This window comes from Euleptes europaea, chromosome 18, assembly GCF_029931775.1.
Source record: "Euleptes europaea isolate rEulEur1 chromosome 18, rEulEur1.hap1, whole genome shotgun sequence".
NCBI lineage: Eukaryota > Metazoa > Chordata > Lepidosauria > Squamata > Sphaerodactylidae > Euleptes > Euleptes europaea.
Genome location: NC_079329.1, coordinates 37,859,413 through 37,877,573, shown reverse-complemented (window position 1 = coordinate 37,877,573; position 18,161 = coordinate 37,859,413). Strand labels below are relative to the sequence as shown.

General features: G+C 48.8%; 1 protein-coding gene across 1 annotated transcript in view; it reads left to right on the top strand.

Moving 5' to 3' along the window:
- EFTUD2 (elongation factor Tu GTP binding domain containing 2) overlaps positions 1-18,161 on the top strand; it is a 43,331-nt gene that overhangs the window by 20,135 nt on the left and 5,035 nt on the right. The window contains exons 13-21 of the mRNA XM_056863431.1: positions 6,096-6,231; positions 7,771-7,898; positions 9,400-9,593; positions 12,963-13,074; positions 13,581-13,721; positions 15,327-15,428; positions 15,620-15,702; positions 16,618-16,704; positions 17,985-18,111. Coding sequence (XP_056719409.1) covers positions 6,096-6,231; positions 7,771-7,898; positions 9,400-9,593; positions 12,963-13,074; positions 13,581-13,721; positions 15,327-15,428; positions 15,620-15,702; positions 16,618-16,704; positions 17,985-18,111 — 1,110 coding nt within the window. The remainder of the gene's footprint in view (positions 1-6,095; positions 6,232-7,770; positions 7,899-9,399; positions 9,594-12,962; positions 13,075-13,580; positions 13,722-15,326; positions 15,429-15,619; positions 15,703-16,617; positions 16,705-17,984; positions 18,112-18,161) is intronic.

The window sequence follows — 18,161 nt, the reverse complement described above, 5'->3', positions numbered from 1 at the left end:
AGAGGACGTCCCAGTCATAGCTGGGATCTTAGATCCAGGTAGACATTGTTCAATTTATTTGATTTATTTGTTTGTCCTCCCGATTTGTTCCTACCCTATATACCTTCCTACGCTATATACCTTTGTTAATCGTCTGTGTCCTCGTGTCCTCGTTGTCCTCCCAGCCCTTGCCCTTCGCAGCAGCCCCGCCGCTTGCCTGGTCGGCCGGCGTGCAGTAAATTAGAGGGAGAGAACTTAAAATGGCCGCTGCAGCACTTCGGTCTGAGGAAGTTGAGCTTCTCTCAGATGCAGATCACGATGCTGCCCTCAGCGGACAGGCCAAAACTGCCCCCCCCCTCCGTTGGCCGCTCCGGCGGACTAACGGAAAGGGAGCAGGGAGAAGCCACCCCACCACCCCACCAACAAAAAAGCTACAGACAGTTAGGCGGCGGCAAAAGCGGGCGCGAACGGCGGCAAAAAGAGCGGGAAAAGATCGGGGCCCAAACGACACAGCAAAATGAGTGCCTCCTCGACCTCCAAGGTCCCTGCCGGTTCCTCATGCAAGGATAAAAGGACTAGCAAGACGGCTAAGGGTAAGAAAGGGGCCCCTTCTCATACCCAGCTGACTGAAGAGAGGGTGAATGCCCTGATTCAGCATACCTTCGAAGGCCATTTCCAAAAGCTCCAAGCCTTGGTGTTGGCCCAGAACCCTGATAGAGACTTAGAATCAGCCTCTCAATCCTCTGCCTATTCTGAACCCACGCAGGGAGCAGAGTGCAGCCATATCCTATCCAACAAACAGTGGTTAACCAAGGCTGCAATGAAATCCAATCCCATTAGGCAAGACCTGACCATGGGAGAGGACGCCTCCTCAGTTAGCCGGACTTCCCCCTCTGATGAGATCGAGGAAGGCGAGTTTGTTTCAGATGAAGAGCTGCCTGTAGTCCATGAACAACAACCCAGACTCTTTAATAACGATGATTATCAGTCACTCCTGGCCAAGGCTCTTTTCGCCCTTGATTTACTTAATGAACCAGACACCTCTGAAGAGCCCAAGGCTAAGCGCAAGGGCTCTAAGGATTACTTCCCTCAGGGTGATACTCACGTACTTAAGGTTCCCTTGCCAGAGCACTTTGAAAACCTCATTAGATCTGAATGGGACAAACCCCTCCATAACAAACAGTTCTCTGGTGCAGCAAAAAAGCTGAATGACATGGCTCCATACGCCATGGAGATGCTGGAGCTGCCAGTAGTCGATGCTCCTGTCACGGCTATTCAGTCCTCTGATTTCTTCACAGAAGATGGGGGGGGGGGATTTATTAAGGATATGCTGGATAGAAAGATGGATTTTCTTTCTAGGAAGGTCCATGAGGCCTCAGCCCTGGCCATTCAGGCCAACACTACTACTGCACTTATGGCCAGAGCCACTAATGCCTGGACCAAAAAACTGATAAAGCTCCTTCCAACAGCAGATAAGAGGGTAGCTGAGGGCCTCTCCAGAGTGTTACAAGCATCTTCCTTTATGGCAGATGCATCTCTAGATGCACTGATATGCGCGTCCAGAGCAGTGGCTTCTAACACAGCCATTAGAAGGGCACTATGGCTCAGACCCTGGCAGGTCGAATACAGATCCAAGGCCATTCTCCTGGCACATCTCTTCAAGGGACGCAAACTTTTCGGGGGGAAACTAGACCAAATGTTGACTGACACTAAGGATAAGAATAAGTACATGCTTAAAAATCAAAAGGATTTTAGGAATAGTCAATACCAATACCCTCAAACCTTTCGTTCATCACATACCCTGTCCAGATTCAGACAGGAGCAAAGGCGTCCCACCTGGCCTTCACAATGAGGCTCCTTTCGGAGGTTCAATAAATTTGGTCGCCCCCCCCCCCATACCAGCCCTTTAAGGGGGACAAATTTGACAAGTTCCCCAAAGGGAACAAACAGTGATGCCAAAGATACCCTGGTGGGAGGAAGATTACAACTATTCCTTCCACAATGGAGAAGAACTCAGACGGATGCCTGGGTTCTACAACTCATCCAACACGGTTACCTAATAGAGTTCCGAGCAACACCACCAGACCGGTTCCTAACATCACCTCAATACCGGAACTCAACCAAGCACAACAGATCGGTGAGAGCCATCAAACATCTCCTGGACATCGGAGCCGTAGAGGAGGTTCCTCCCTCGGAGTGATTCGCCGGAGTTTACTCAGTATTCTTTATGGTCCCAAAGAAAAATGGGGACTGGAGAGCAATACTAGACCTAAAGTTTGTCAATCGCTACGTTCAAAAGAAACACTTCCGCATGGAGACACTAAGATCCATCATAGAAGCTCTACGAAGGGACACTCACATGACCTCCATAGACCTCACGGAGGCATATCTTCATCTGCCAATCCATTCCTCACATCGAAGGTTTGTTCGCTTCAATTACTCAAACTTCCACCTTCAATTCAAGGCCCTCCCATTTGGTCTGGCTTCTGTTCCCCGAGTCTTTTCCAAGATTCTGATAACCTTAGTGTCATCGTTGAGAAAGGAGGGGATCCAGCTGCACCCCTATCTCGACGATCTCCTAATATGCGCTCCAACCATCGCGCTAGCCACAGAACACACCAGTCGGGTCCTCCTAACCCTAGAAGACCATGGGTACTTGATCAACAGAGGCAAGAGTTCCCTGATTCCTACCCAACGCATCCTTCATCTCGGAGCGATCGTAGATTCATCTCTAAACATGGTATACCTTCCTCAAGATAAGGCTCTCAAGATAGCGAGGGTGGCCAGGGCCTATGCCAAGGCTCCACATCACCAGGTCATGGCATTAACAAAACTGCTTGGTTCAATGATTTCATGCATAGGCTTAGGACCTTGGGTCCGATTTCATTCCAGGCCACTTCATTAAGCACTCCGACCTTTCCAACTACTTATATCGCACAAAATAGACAAACACATTACTCTAGACGCATCAACCAGAATCAGCCTTCTGTGGTGGGCCAAGGCACAAAATCTCACTTCAGGCCAACCATACCTACACGAGACTCCCATCCAAGTCTTCACCGACTCCAGTCTCGAGGGCTGGGGGGCCACAGCTCCAGGAACCTTCTCTCAGAGAACTTGGTCTCCCTCAGAAGCCAAACTTCACATCAACATTCTGGAGTTGAGAGTGATCAGACTGGCCCTCCTCCAGTTTCAACAACTCCTGTGGAGCCATCATGTCCTGATATGCACGGACAATGTAGCCTCAAAGGCTTACATCAACCAGCAGGCCGGTTCCAGATCCAGGCTCCTGAACCAGGAGGCTTCCACCATCCTGACCTGGGCGGAAAAGAACCTGTTGTCATTAAGAGCGGAGCACATCAGAGGCATCCACAATCTAGAGGCAGATGGGCTGAGTCGACAATCAATCCAGGAAGGAGAGTGGAATCTAGACCCACAGATTTTCCAGGCGGTGACAGAAAAATTCGGAGTCCTGAAGGTGGATCTTTTTGCCACAGCGCAGAACCGGCAGATACACCAGTTCTTCTCCAGGTATTATCACCCGAGCGCGGAACGAGTGGATGCCCTCCTGACGTCATGGCCCCACAGACTCATGTATGCCTTTCCCCCTCTACCTACTCTTCCGAAGGTCATCAGGAAGATCAGGGCGGAAAGAGCAGAGATCATCCTGATAGCTCCAAACTGGCCCCGCAGACCATGGTTTCCTGCGTTGATGGAGATGTCTACCTGCCCCCCATGGCAGTTGCCAGTAGTACCAGAACTCCTGAGACAGGGTCCCATCTTACACCCGGACCCAGGATGGTTTCATCTGACCGCGTGGAAATTGAGAGACTAGGCTCCTAGATCTAGGTCTTTCACAGGAAGTGATTTCCACCATTTTACAGGCCAGGAGACCATCCACACAAAGGATATATAACTATACCTGGAAGGCCTATGTTAGATGGTGCCGACGCAAAGCGGTTAATCCCATATTGCCATCATTACAACTGCTGGAATTTCTTCAGGAGGGGGACCTGAGACAAAATCTCAGACCATCCACGCTTAGAAAACAGGTAGCGGCCATATCATCAGTATGTCCAATTGTAGATGGATACACGATAGCTTCACATCCTCAGGTTAGATCCTTCCTCAAGGGAGTCAAGCAGTCCACCCCTCCGGTTGTGCACCTCTTCCCTACTTGGAGGCTAAATACAGTACTCCCGGCCCTGACAAACAAACCTTTTGAACCAATGAGGGAGGTCCACATCAGACTACTCAGGATGAAGACCCTATTCTTGACAACCATCACCTCTGCTAGTCGTGTCAGAACTGAGGGCACTTTCCATACGTATGGCGCTTCCATACGTGTATATTCCACAAAGATAGAGTGGTTCTCCGAACAGACCCATCCTTCACCCCTAAGGTTCGATCACAGTTCCATCAAGCACAAGAAATCAACCTTCCTTCTTTCTGCCCCAATCCTTCCAACGCCAAGGAACGTAGTTGGCATCCCTTGGACCTGTGCAGAGCTCTTCACATATACATCTCAAGGACAGCTTCTATCAGAAAAACTGAATACCTATTTATCTCCATAGCACCACCTAACAAGGGCATGCCAATGTCTCGCCAGTCTATCAGCACTACTATCCGCAGGTGCATCACCGAGGCATACATCGCAAGCGGACTTCAGGGCCCATTAGGCATCACGGCACACTCCGGAGTGCGGCAACCTCTGCTGCTCTATTCAAACAGGCATCAACAGAGGAGATTTGCAGGGCAGCTACGTGGTCTAATCCTTCCACCTTCATTAAACATTACCGCATTAACACCTTAGCATCCGCAGAAGCTGCCTTCGGTAGGCGTGTATTGCAACACGTAGTGAAGGAAGATGACATCTCAGATTCCCACCCTTAAAAAGGGGGCTCTTGGACATCCCAACGTTGCAAGATGAACTTCCTTCAGAGCAGGAAAGGTACATTGTTTACTCACGGAGAAAGTCCTTTCCACTCTGAAGTAGAAGGTCACCTTGCCCACCCATGAGGAGTCATCTTCTCAGGGTGGCTAAATAACTTGAACCAACATTCATCAGCCAAAGTGAGCCTCAAGCAAGATAATTACAGTTACAATTAAAGGGGGCAAGTTGTCCTTCCTATTGTTGTGTTGACGTTCAACCAGTTCATGGTGTTGTTTCAATGTGTTATTATCGTTATCATGTTCCTGTTTTTTCCTTGTCTCTAATGAGCTCGTAGTAGACTAACTGGAAGCTTGTGGGCTTTCCTCGCCCCGAGACAGGAAATAGTTTAATTTTAGTCCTACCTCTCCAAGCAATGGGACGAGAAACACCCAACGCTGCAAGATGACCTTCTACTTCAGAGCGGAAAGGACCTTTTCTGTGAGTAAACAATGTACCTTTCTCCTTCCCTGGTTCAAACTCAGTGAAGTCAGGGGGAGCAATCTTGTTGGCGCTTCTTCCTGCCCAGGGTCATGCTCTCATCGGTGGGCAAAGCCTGTTACTTTAAGCACAGTATATCAGCCTGTTTTAGAAAGGAGCCAATCTTCCTGGAACTCCTTTGTGTATGAGCAGTGTTTGTTTTATGATGTTACTAAAAGATTTTATTGCTTTCTCAAAACATCAACACACAAGTCTTCATGGTGTACATCGAAACGCTGGCAACAGTCACCAGCAATATACAGGACAGCAGAAAAGCCGTGCATGGTTTGAAAATAGTTTGCACCCTGAGGCTACAGCAAGCAGAGACAATGCTCAACAGATAACTGGAAAATGTTTCAAAACACAAAGGTTTTTTAGTGTGCCTTGTAAAAGCGAATGGTGTCAGGCGCTTACAGGCTTCCTTGTGAAAGGACTGCTATAGAATCGGGGCTACAGATTCTACAGCAGTGAGAGAGAGAACGATTGTGGTCAGCGGGAGCATCCGTCTATCTGCGCACATGCGCATGGAGCTTTCCGCATGGGAGAGAATGTTAAGAGTTGTGTGTTCTTTGTGAATTGTCAGCCAAATTCAGATGTTCAAGCATTAACACCCTGCTGTGTCAACCCCAGAAATCCTGTCCAATGTCTAGATAGGTTTTTGTGGCATCTGTGGGAGCTTTTGCTCACCTGCCTCCCTTCCCCCCAGGTGGTTGGGGATGTGGACACCACCCTTCCCAGGACTCTGGACGAACTGGGGATCCACCTGACCAAGGAGGAGCTTAAGCTCAACATCCGCCCTCTCCTGAGGCTCGTCTGCAAGAAGTTTTTCGGAGAGTTCACGGGTAAGCCCTGCTGTCTTTCCCTCAGGCTGCTGGGCTTCCATCATCCTTGCCCAAGGGGTGGCTTGACACGGGAGCTGCCTGTGGCTGAAAGAGCTGAGCAGCTGTTGCAGTCTGTGCTGTGGGCTAGAATTAGGGGAGCAGCATTTGTGGTGGGCAGATTTGCCCGGAAGAGCGCTATATAATGGGCAGGGTGTCCAGGTTATGCCAGGGGAGATATGGGTTCTGATATGCGCTCAGCTAGGATGCTAATTGGATGGCCTTAGCCATTCATATGCTCTCGCCTTTATATGGTGTTTCATATAAAGGGGGGATGTGCACTCCCCTGAGCTTCTTGGAGGAAAGCAAGGGTAAAACTGTAATAAAATAAGAGCTTGTGATCTTGGGAATGTGCCTGTTCCGAGCACTTCCTTTTCTTCCTACCCTTCTTCCATGAGACTTCATGGAACCAAAAAGGTGGGAAGAGGACAGAGAGGGCCACAGAGACCAAGGACCGCGAGTAATAAAAGGTTATGCACTATGTGAACTGATATGTGTTGCTTGCCTGTCTCTAAGCCTGCTGCTTTCCAGGCATGGCAAATGACTCTGAGTTCTTGTCCTTTGTGTGTGAGTAACTGTGGCCATCCTGTTACGCCCTTCTAAGCCCCTCCGCTTCAGTGGACTTGGAAGGATGTAGTTCTGCTTTGGTTGGCACTTTAAAGGGCCCGAGTGGACAGTGGGTGGATCTCCTACTAAATATCAGCTGCCAGGGGCCCTTTGAGTAGTTCTGTTTATTGCCATGTGCTTCTGACATCAGACAGCTCCCTATAGAAATGCTGTATGTGCTTCCGCTGGGGGAAGCATATACAGCATAGAGGTGGCATGGATGTTTTCCCCCAGTGAGGCAAATAGCAGCTCCAGGGGGACACTTTAGGTTGGGGAAACGGTACGGTGGGCCTTGACTCCGCCGAGGTGTTCCCATCACTGCTATTTACCAAAAACTTGGGAAACCCATTCTCAGGACTCCTAAAATCTTTCTGAGTTTGGCCTTAATGCGGCTTCACTGCTGATCATCAATGTCTCTTGCCACCATCTCTTTAAATTTAAATCAGAGTGCATTGAGCCTTCCTTGTCAGTCAGATATGTATTCAAAACTTTGTTCTGAATAAGTAATACAGCCTCTGGGCCCCAGTGTTTGGGGGGGGGGGCGTTAGTCTAGCACAGTGCTCACAGATGATGCTCCTACAAATATTAGTAATAACAGGGCAGCTTCTTGGACGAAGACTCCACTGTTAATTCTACCTTCCTGTCAGTGCACGCACACACTCTCTCTCTCACACACACACGGAGTCTGGGGTGGGTTCTATGGGGCCCACTGTTGGTTTGTAGCAGGTAAGCCCAGCAGGCCTGGCCAACACCTGGCGGGTGCAGGCAGGGCACCCTTCAGGCAGGGATTCAGACAGGTTGGTGTGGAAGTGGTTTCTTGGTTATAGGAGGTTGGCTCACCACTCCCCCCGTAACTATCTTGCTGCATCACCATCTCTCTTGACTTTGTTCTCCTAGGCTTTGTGGATATGTGTGTGCAGCACATCCCCTCCCCAAAAGCAGGTGCCAAGACCAAAATCGAACACACCTACACAGGAGGAGTCGACTCTGACCTGGGAGAGGCCATGAGCGAGTGTGATCCAGATGTAAGGAATTCGCTTCTAACTTGATTTGTAGATGTAGTTCAGCTCCACTAACTGATATGGTCCTTTCTGACCGCCTCAATACATGAATACATGAAACTGCCTTATACTGAATCAGACCCTTGGTCCATCAAAGTCAGTATTGTCTAATCAGACCGGGAGCAGCTCTCCAGGGTCTCAGGCGGAGTTCTTTCACATCACCTACTTGCCTAGTCCCTTTAACTGGAGATGCCGGGGATTGAACCTGATACCTTCTGCACGCCAAGCTGATGCTCTACCACTGAACCACAGCCCCTCCCTGATTTATACATGAATGACAAAGATTTGTGTACAGTCGATGTGGCTGCTTCTGTTTCATCTCGTTTGGCCCTGTAGCATGCACGCGCGCACACATACACTGTTCCCAGCACCCTTATAGAAGTCCTGTCTCTGGGTGTCCTTGGAAGAAGTCAGTGACACTGATAACAGCTCACCATGAGCTTTCTTTTGGGGAGTTGGCCAGATGTCCAGTTAGCTCAGTACTGTGAGCCTCAGTGGGCCTTTCGAAGCCCTGCTGTTTGGGACTCTGTAAACGGATGGCCTTCCACCCTTGTGCTGGGACAGGTTGCAGATTTCCCATTCCTGGGTTGCAGGCCCCTACAGAGCCACCCTTTTGGCTGCTTTCTTTAGATGAACCTGCAGCTAGTGCACATAGGTGGAGAGCAAGAGCTCCCTGCCTTGCTTTGCGCACATGCAGAGAAAAGTAGCAGATGGCAAAGCGTAGTCAGAAAGTGAGGGAGAGGATTCCAAAGGTCTCCCTTGTCTTCGCTTCCTCCCCCACCCCCATCCCCCGCAACAAACACATACAGCATAATCTGCCTGGCCATACAGCCTCACCTGCCAATCCTCCAGTGCTCTGGGCACCCCTGTGGTGTGGAGTGCAAGCACCCTGGTGAGGTTATAACTCTGGCTCCATCTCTTCCTGCATATTTGGATATCAGACTTCCGGTCATGTGCTTGCAGACCAAACATGTGGCAGAGTTTCTGGCAATTGTTATTAAAAATAAAAATGAAGGGTAAGTAAATAAATAATAAAACCAACTGTGGCAATCTACAGACACTGGGAAACAATATATAAAAGGGTGCTGGTGTTAGCTAGGCTGTGAGATAGGTCCATTGTAATAATACATTCTTCCATACATTTAAAACTGAAGAGATATATGTGAGACCCTTTTGGGTGAGTATGGAGCTTTATGTATTTCTGTTACTACTATTACTATTCTAATGCCAATAAAGGTGTCTGAAACTGATTGAGCTTGCAGGCCAGTGGCGGCTCCCAGATCTGGAAACCACTTGCCATAAGACAGAGTGCTACACATTTGTTTAGCAAGGCAGCTGTTTTCCTCTAAACTAGGGATGCTGTTGTCAAAGTGTTTGACAGACTGTTTCCATACCAGCTGTATGTTGTGACCGTTGTTTACATGCAGACTGATTTACCCCCCCCCCCATCCTTTTGTTTGGAAAGGGCCCGCTTATGTGCCACACCACAAAGATGTACAGCACAGACGACGGGGTCCAGTTCCATGCGTTTGGCAGGGTGCTGAGCGGGACCATCCATGCAGGGCAGCCCGTCAAAGTCCTTGGAGAAAACTACACCCTGGAAGATGAAGAGGATTCACAAATCTGCACCGTGGGACGCCTTTGGATCTCAGTGGCAAGGTGGGTGTTTCTTGGAGGGGCTTCTCCCAGGTATTAGTGTTCACTTTCTACATGTGTAGTATTATAACGGTAACATAAAGTTGGGCACACCCTGTGGAATCTCTGTTGTCGTTGAGAGTGATGCTTGAAAGCAGACGGGGAATGTGTACCTGCATTCTGAGCAGGATTGCCTGTGGTTGGGGCTGTGGGGCTTTGCTTCTGGTCCTGGGGACCTTTTCTCTTGGCTCCTGTCTCTTCACAGCTTGCCTGTGCCCACTGTCTGTCTCTGTACCACCTCCCAGTACCTGACAGTCAAGAGGACCTGGGTCTTGGACGAAGACTAGCTTGTGTCAAAAGCAGACCTGCACAAATGTTCCTGTTCTCTTGATGGGTTGGATCCAAAGGTTCCATTCTGCTAATGGTGGAGCCTGCCTCCGATGGAAGAGGCATCTTCCATTGGAGGAAGACCCCAATGTTAGTGGAGTCAAACCTATAAGTCTAACCCAATCAGTATTACTTGGAAAGTTTTGGAGACAAAAATAGTCAAACTCTTCTGGTTTCTTGGGGAATTTTGGGGGGGCTGTGTGGGGGTGTCAGAGAAGCTGGGGATCTGTGCTGTCGCGAACAAATCAAAGTGTAACTCAGGTTTTGGAGGGAGGAGCAGAACTCTGCAGTTTTTTGAAATATGCACATAGATTAAGATACCCTGAGGCTCTTGTAATTAGCAGAGCCTGCGGAAGGGATTGGGCTTCATCTCCAGCATCATGAATTGAAGGGTCTCCAGTAGCAAGAAAGGTATATTTGTGTCTAAAATGCTGAGCAATTGCTTCTGGCCCGATGAACGACCCTGATGCTATGGCGTGCATCCTACCACTTGACTCAGCAAGATCTGAATCCTTTCTCCAACCTCCGGAGCCCTCCTCAAACTTAAATGGTGCTTCCTTTGGTGGAAAAGCCACTTCCGCGGGAGGAAAGCTCCTTAGGCTAGAGAATGGCTTCGGCCTTTGCAGAGTGGGGTGGTAGGAGACAATTGGTGTCTACTGACTTAACTTCGCATGCTCCATTAGGGGTTTGCACCCAAAAAACTTCATTTTCCCCCTGCATTCGGGAATATTAGACCCAAAAATTTTCAAGATTTCTGAAAAAAGCCGAATCTTCATACTGGTAAAAATTTAGGCTCCATTATACCCTATGGGGAATATTTCCGGGCCTCTGGAAAGGCTGTTTTTGAAGATGTGTGTGTATAAAGTGCCGTCAAGTCGCAGCCAACTTATGGCGACCCCTTTTTGGGGGTTTTCATGGCAAGAGACTAACAGAGGTGGTTTGCCAGTGCCTTCCTCTGCACAGCAACCCTGGTATTCCTTGGTGGTCTCCCATCCAGATACTAACCAGGGCTGACCCTGCTTAGCTTCTGAGATCTGACGAGATCAGGCTAGCCTGGGCCATCCAGGTCAGGGCGTTAAAGATAGAGACACCAAATTTGCAATGTAGCTGCTGGTGACTCTCCTTATTACAACCTTCGAATTTGGTAAAGATTGGGTCAGGGGGCCCAATTTTATTGGCCCCCAATGGAGGGGAAAAATGAGGGCCAATAAAATTGGACCCCCTGACCCAATCTTTACCAAAATTAGGAGTTCTTGTAAGGAGTTTCACCAGCAGCTATGCTGCAAATTTTATGCCTCTACTTCAAAAAACAGCACCACAAAGATTTCCCTTAGAATGGGCAGAGTCTGCTGTAGGTGCCCTTTAACAGTAGCTGCTGCGGCAGTCTAGAAAAGGCCGGATTTTTTCGGCTTTGGCTTTTTTGCCTCTGTTAAAGGGTGCCTTTTCATGGCCTTTTCCCAGTGTGGCAAAAGCCGAATGCGCACCCCTATGCTCCATAATACAAATGCTTGACTACTTTGCAAAGTTCTACATCTGTTGGCCTTGGGGAGGATTGCAGAGCCATGCAGGATGCTGGAAATCCTCCTTGGTGCTCTTCGTTCTTTTCTCCAGCCTTCTGAGTGTTGAAATATTGCTTTTAAACATTATTTATATCCTACCTTTCTCCCTGCTTTGGACCCAGAGCGGCTTTCCCCATAGTTCTTCCCTCCTCCAGTTTATCCTCACACCAGCAACCTTGTGAGGTAGCTTAGGCTGAGAAATTGTCATGGGCCCAGGGTCAGCTGGTGATCTTCCTTGGCTGAGCGGGAATTTAAACCTGGTTGTCCCAGGCCCTAGTCTGACAGTGTAACTGCAACGTCACACCAGCTTTCATGGTTTGTTTGTGCGCTGTCAGGTCTGGCTCGGCAGACTTCAGGACTAGGAGCCTGTTTATTCTCACTGAGCGTTCAGATGTGGAATTCTGTGCATGATGCCAGTGGCATCTTGTATATGAATATGAGACTGCTCCAGTCTACTGGCTCCTCTTTTATAACCCGATGTCTGTTTAGTCTCTTTCATAACTGCCAATGGGTGCTCACCAGCTCCATCCTAAGACCTTTGGTAACTCTCTCTTGGCAGAGGCCACAAGTGATAGAGTTGAATTAGTGAATTTATTGACTATAGCAGGGGTCATTAGCTTTCATTCTTTCTTTGTTTCCCTCTGTTCTTAGACCGAGGTCTTGAACAATAAAACCATAAAACTTAAATAAGACTCATGTCTAAAAACACCTCCCTGCTACTCTTCTCTGCAGCCTCAAAAAAACGAGCAACAAAATAAGTACACTGAGGGTCAGAGTCCTCAGGATCATTAGCTTACCTTCAGTCACACAGTAAAGTATGTTGTGGTGGCAGCTGCTGCCAAAGCAGTACGTAAAAATTATGCAGCCAATCAAATCTCCAATGGCCAGTAGCCCCACCCCACCTAGCCCATTTGGCAGGCACCAGAAAATGTGTTGGTGGGCACTATTGCACCTATAGGCACCACATTGGGGACCCCTGGCCTATAGGTAATCTGCCGCACAGACGTAGAAAGATTTTTTCAATTACTGACAGCAGTAGCGATAGGCTAGAAGAGGCATATGGTATTGTGGTTAAGAGTGTCAGACTAGAATCTGGGAGATCCAGGTTCAAATGCCCACTTGCATCATGGAAACTCACTGGGTGACCTTGGGCCAGTCACACACTCTCAGCTTAACCTGCCTCACAGGGTTGCTGTGAAGATAAAATGGAGGAGAGGAAAATTATGCAAGCCACTTTGTGTCCCCATTAGAGGAGAAAGGTGGTAAATAAATAGTGAAGTCCCTTGCATATGTCCTAGTCCATCTGCTTTTACAGGCTTAGCAAATGTCCAGTTACCTTGAAAGAGGGAGCGTGACTTCTGCTGCCTGAAAATTGACAGCAGTTTCCTTTCTAGGAAAGCACCATCATAGCAGTAATAAGTTTCATGTCTTGGGTGTTTTATTTCAGGTACCACATAGAGGTCAACAGAGTCCCGGCTGGCAACTGGGTGCTCATTGAGGGGGTAGACCAACCAATTGTGAAGACGGCCACCATCACCGAACCCAGGGGCAATGAAGAGGTAGAGTAGCCAACAGACCTTAGGTCTTGTATCTAAAGGTAAAAGGTGTCAGAATGGCAGTATGGGAGGGCAATCAAAGTGGCACCCAATGGATTAGTGCTCTTACATGATCTACTTCCCATCTTCTTCCCCTGTCTCCCAATCCCATCAGAATATTTGAGGATATACTGAGAGTCCACAGTCACTCAGCCAATTGATGGGATCATTTTAGTTTAGTTATGTTAAAGTTTACCCTCTGGGCCACCCTGATGGTATGTTTTGATGATGAAGCAGTGAGGCTGCAGTCATTCTCTCTTGTCCCTCCCCATTCCCCCTTCAAATCCTAGCTGCATCAGTGAGGTTTCTCTGCCAGAGGGCATTCAGTCCACCCAAGTATTGGCTGGCAGGGGATGAAGGCAAAGCTCTCCCTTTTTTGGGAACTTCATGCCTTAGGTGGGGAGGGCTGTCCTAGAGTTTGAGAAAATTCATCTAACGAACAAGTTTCAGATGTTCCTGTTCTCTTTCAGGCTCAGATCTTTCGGCCCTTGAAATTCAACACCACGTCCGTCATCAAGATAGCAGTGGAACCTGTAAATCCTTCTGAGCTCCCCAAGATGCTGGACGGCCTGCGGAAAGTCAACAAGAGCTACCCCTCTCTCACCACCAAGGTGCAGGATTGCTTCAGAGGCAGGCAGGGTCATATGAAAAGGCATCAAAAAGTGGGAGCAGATGAAGAGTCCAAGATCAAAACTTTCTTTGGCCACTCTGCAAGGTTTAGAATTCTAACCCTAAAACTTTCTGGTATCCTTCAGAGAGCCAGAAGATTTGCTTGGAGAACTTACCGTATTTTTCGCTCCATAAGACGCACCTAGTTTTTGAGGAGAAAAACAAGAAAAAATCTTGTTTTCCTCCTCTAAAAACTTGTCTTATGGAGCGAATGGCGGCTGGGCGCGTGCGCGTCGGGACGGCTCCAGCCGGCGTTCCTCGCCCCGACGGCCAGCTGGGAGGCGGGTGGGATGCACAGAGCTGGCTGGGCGCGCTGGAATGACATGAGCCGGCCCTGTGCGCCCCGTTCCAGCGCACCCAGCCGGCTCTGTGCGCCCCGCCCCCCTCCCAGCTGGCCATCGGGGCGGGGAAAGCCGGCTCGTGTCGTTCCAGCGCGCCCAGCCGGCTCTGTGTGCCCCGCCCGCCTGCCAGCTGGCCATCGGGGCGGGGAAAGCCGGCTCATGCTGGAACGACACGAGCCGGCTCTGTGCGCCTCCCAAAGGCAGTTCATGAAAAGGAAATGCATCTAGGAGACATTCCCGCATTGCCAGAAAAGCAGCCAGGTCTTGTCAAGTTGGTTCAGGTTTGGAAGCTGGAAATCTCTTTCTAAGGTCTTTGGATAAAACATTGACTGACTAGCTGCTTCCTGAATGCACAACCTTCACCAACCGTATCATCCTTAAAGCTCACAACATTCTCTGTTGGGGCCCCTGCCTTATGGATGGGCCTGCCTGATCAGGTCAGGAAGGCTCCTGCTTTCCTGGCATTTTGCAAAATATGCAAAAGAAAAAGAGTTGATTTTTATATGCCGACTTTCTCTACCACTTAAGGAAGAATCAAATTGGCTTTCAATCACCTCCCCCTCCCCACAACAGACACTCTGTGAGGTAGGTGGGGCTGAGAGAGTGTGACTAGCCCAAGGTCACCCAGCTGGCTTCATGTGGAGGAGTGGGGAAACAAATCCAGTTCGCCAGATTAGTTATTATTCAGGAGGGTGTTTTTACAAAGGTAATACAGCTTATTATAATGGAATGGTTCAGGAAGAATGCTTTAATAAAGGCAAAGAGACTGTGGACTGTACTGCTATATAAAGTACATACTGTACGTCGTTGTCTGTGTTATCCTGTTATATGATTTCTTTGTTGTTTAATATGCCATGTTAATTCTTATGCATTGTTCCAGGTTTTTACTTGGATTTGATTTCTGCAATCCTAATTCTATTACATTTCTTATTAGTTGTCCCTTCCTGCTGACTGCATTGATTTACTCTGTGTAATCTGCTTTGAATCTCAGTGAGAAAGGCAAACTATAAATAAGTAAACCAGGGCATGACAGTGATGGTCACCCCATCTCTTGGAATCTGATCCCTGCTATTTATCCATCCTGTAAAGAGAGATACTTGATTTAGCTGCAGAACCTCCAGATTCCGTTATAAGGTTCTTGTTCCACTTTGCAGCTTTCCTGAGGTGTGTGGGTGTGAGAAGTTTATCCTGCTCTTGTCTCTCCAGGTAGAAGAATCTGGGGAACATGTGATCCTGGGCACAGGCGAGCTCTACCTTGACTGCGTGATGCATGACCTTCGCAAAATGTACTCAGAGATTGACATCAAGGTACTACAGAGGTTGTCTCCTTCCTTGACTTGGCGAGGGCACCTTCTGGCCAGGACACTGGGCTTCATTTTGGTTTGCAGGGGGAGGTTGGGCTGTTGCCCTGTGAAGCACTGCCTGAATTCTGGGGACTCCTGTCTTTGAAACATATTTGCTTAAAGCTCTACTCCTTTTTCCCTGCCTGCATTTTAAAGGTTGCTGATCCTGTGGTAACTTTCTGCGAGACAGTTGTGGAAACCTCTTCCTTGAAGTGTTTTGCTGAGACACCCAATAAGAAGTAAGCTCACCAATCAGAGTCTTAAATGCAAGCCAGGAGTTTTGTGCTGCTGCAGACAAAGCAGAGACCACCTTACTCTGGATTACACAAGCCCTGGATGCCAGGGAAGTCAGCCTTGGCTGGCCCTGAGTTGTAGAGGTTCATCCAGTGTTGGGCACAACGTATTGAATAGGTTGCAGACTAGAGGAGGATTATGGATTGGTGCCATGTGGAAGCTGCTCAAAGGTCCCTCCCTGGGGCAGGTCCCCTTGTACTGCCTGTTTCCCTTTAACCAAGGGCTTGTGGTATATTCTCCATACTGAGGCCGAGAGGGGCAATATAATGTTGCCTGGAAGGGTGGTAAGCCAGCCCCGTGGGAATCATTTGATGCACGCAGGCTCGTCTTTCTCTCTGCTTCTGTTCTGAATCATGGGCTCCTTCCAGATTGAGCTTCAGCAGCTGGAAGCATCCATGTGACAAGATGGGACGGGAGGAGGAACTGTTGGGTAGACACTGCTCAGAAGATAAACCCTGACTTTCCTAGAGGAAAGAGGGTTAAAGGAAGTGATGGTGCCATTCTTCAGGCTCTTTAAGCCGAAGAGGGATGACAGGAGTTAACCTTCAGCAACCAAAATATGGGACAAAGAGCAAGGGTTTCAAACTATCAGTGGGGTCACCTTCCTAATCCCCCCCACTTAGATTGAACAGTCAGTTGAGCGACCTGCAAAATGAGTTTGCAAAGTTCCCTTTTGTTGGTGTGCTTATCTCGTTCCCCTGCGCTTGCCCTATTGCAGAATGACTCCTGAGAGAGCGGGCAGTCGGTGTTCTTTCTCTCTGCCATGGCCGCAGCTTCTCAATAGCTGTGCTGTGGAAAATACTCTTCCTCCTCTTCCTTATCCTTGTGCCCAGCTCAATCCCATTTGTCTTTCTGCTCAGGAACAAGATCACGATGATTGCTGAGCCTCTGGAAAAGGGTCTGGCAGAGGACATTGAGAATGAAGTGGTGCAGATCACATGGAACAGGTATGGGGAAGGTAGACGAGTTGGTTGTGGGGGAGAAGGCTGGAGGCAGGGGCATGTGTGTGTGGGCCTAAGGTTGTGTGCCATCGTCCTTTGCTTTCACTGCTGCTGGTTGCTGCCCACTCTGCCATGTTTGTGAATCCAGGCCTGGATACGTAGATATATTTCTAAAAACTTGAATACTTCATTTAAGCCAAGGTGGTTGTGTGCTCAGCACCCTTGTGCTTGCTTAGGTGCAGCTGCTCGTGCACAAAAAAGCAAGGCAGCCGGGCCTGCAGAGTTGGCTGTTGCAGGTTAAGTTGGCTGATGGGAGGTTTGCGGGGGGGAAGGTCTCACAAACAGGGATCAAGAGAAAAGAGGGCTGGAGGCATCACGTGGAAGCCATCAGTATTAAAATGCTGATGTAAGGAAGAGGCAGAATGGCTGTTTCCCAGAGTCAGAGGGGGAAGATCTAGAAGCACTGTGGCCAAATTGTGGATCTCTGTTAGACCTATTATCCTCACCTGGAAGCCCAGGCTAGCCCGATCTCGTCAGATCTCAGAAGCTAAGCAGGGTCGGCCCTGGCTCATATTTGGACGGGAGACCTCCAAGGAATAACGGGTGTGACGCGGAGGCAGGCGATGGCCAACCACCTCCGAACGTCTCTTGCCTCGGAAACTCCACTAGGGGTTGCTATAAAGTCAGATGGGACTTGATGGCACTTCCCACCACCATTAGAGCTATTTCCCAATTAAAGGCATTATTGAATACATTAACAGTTTTAATCAGTCCATCTGTTCAAGTATTTTAAATTTGCAAATGGCTAGAACTGGGGTCCCCAACCTTTTTTGAGCCTGTGGGCACCTTTGGAATTCTAATTCAGGGTGGTGGGCACAGAGACAGAATGGCTGCCGTAGCTCACCTTCAGTCGCACAGTGAAGACCCTAAGCAAGCACCTGCCTCCTGCAGTTGTTACAGTGACATATGAAAAAGCTGTTAACTGTCTGCTGCTTGGTTCCTCAAACTACCTTTTTAATTGATCTAAAGGTTTTTACCCAAACTGACCAATTAATGAGACTAAGGAGATTCCAGCACAGCCACACACAAAAAACCTTCTGTGCTTTAAGAATGGGGGGGGGGGGAATGTTTCCTGAAGATGCATTGCAGTCTTTTCCAAAGAAATGCTGAAGGGGTGACTAGGCAAGATTTAGGATCTTAGGGATCTATTGGGTTTGGATTGGGGGTTGACCAAGACGGTTCAGCCCCCTTCCTTTCTTCTGTAATATTTGCACTTCTCACATCAGGAAGAAGCTGGGTGAGTTTTTCCAGACCAAGTATGACTGGGATTTGCTGGCTGCCCGCTCCATCTGGGCTTTTGGGCCAGACGCTACTGGGCCGAACATCCTGGTGGATGACACGCTTCCCTCAGAGGTAAGGACTGAGCAGGGCCAGAGGGGAGGGGGAGGGGCTGGAGTCAGGGT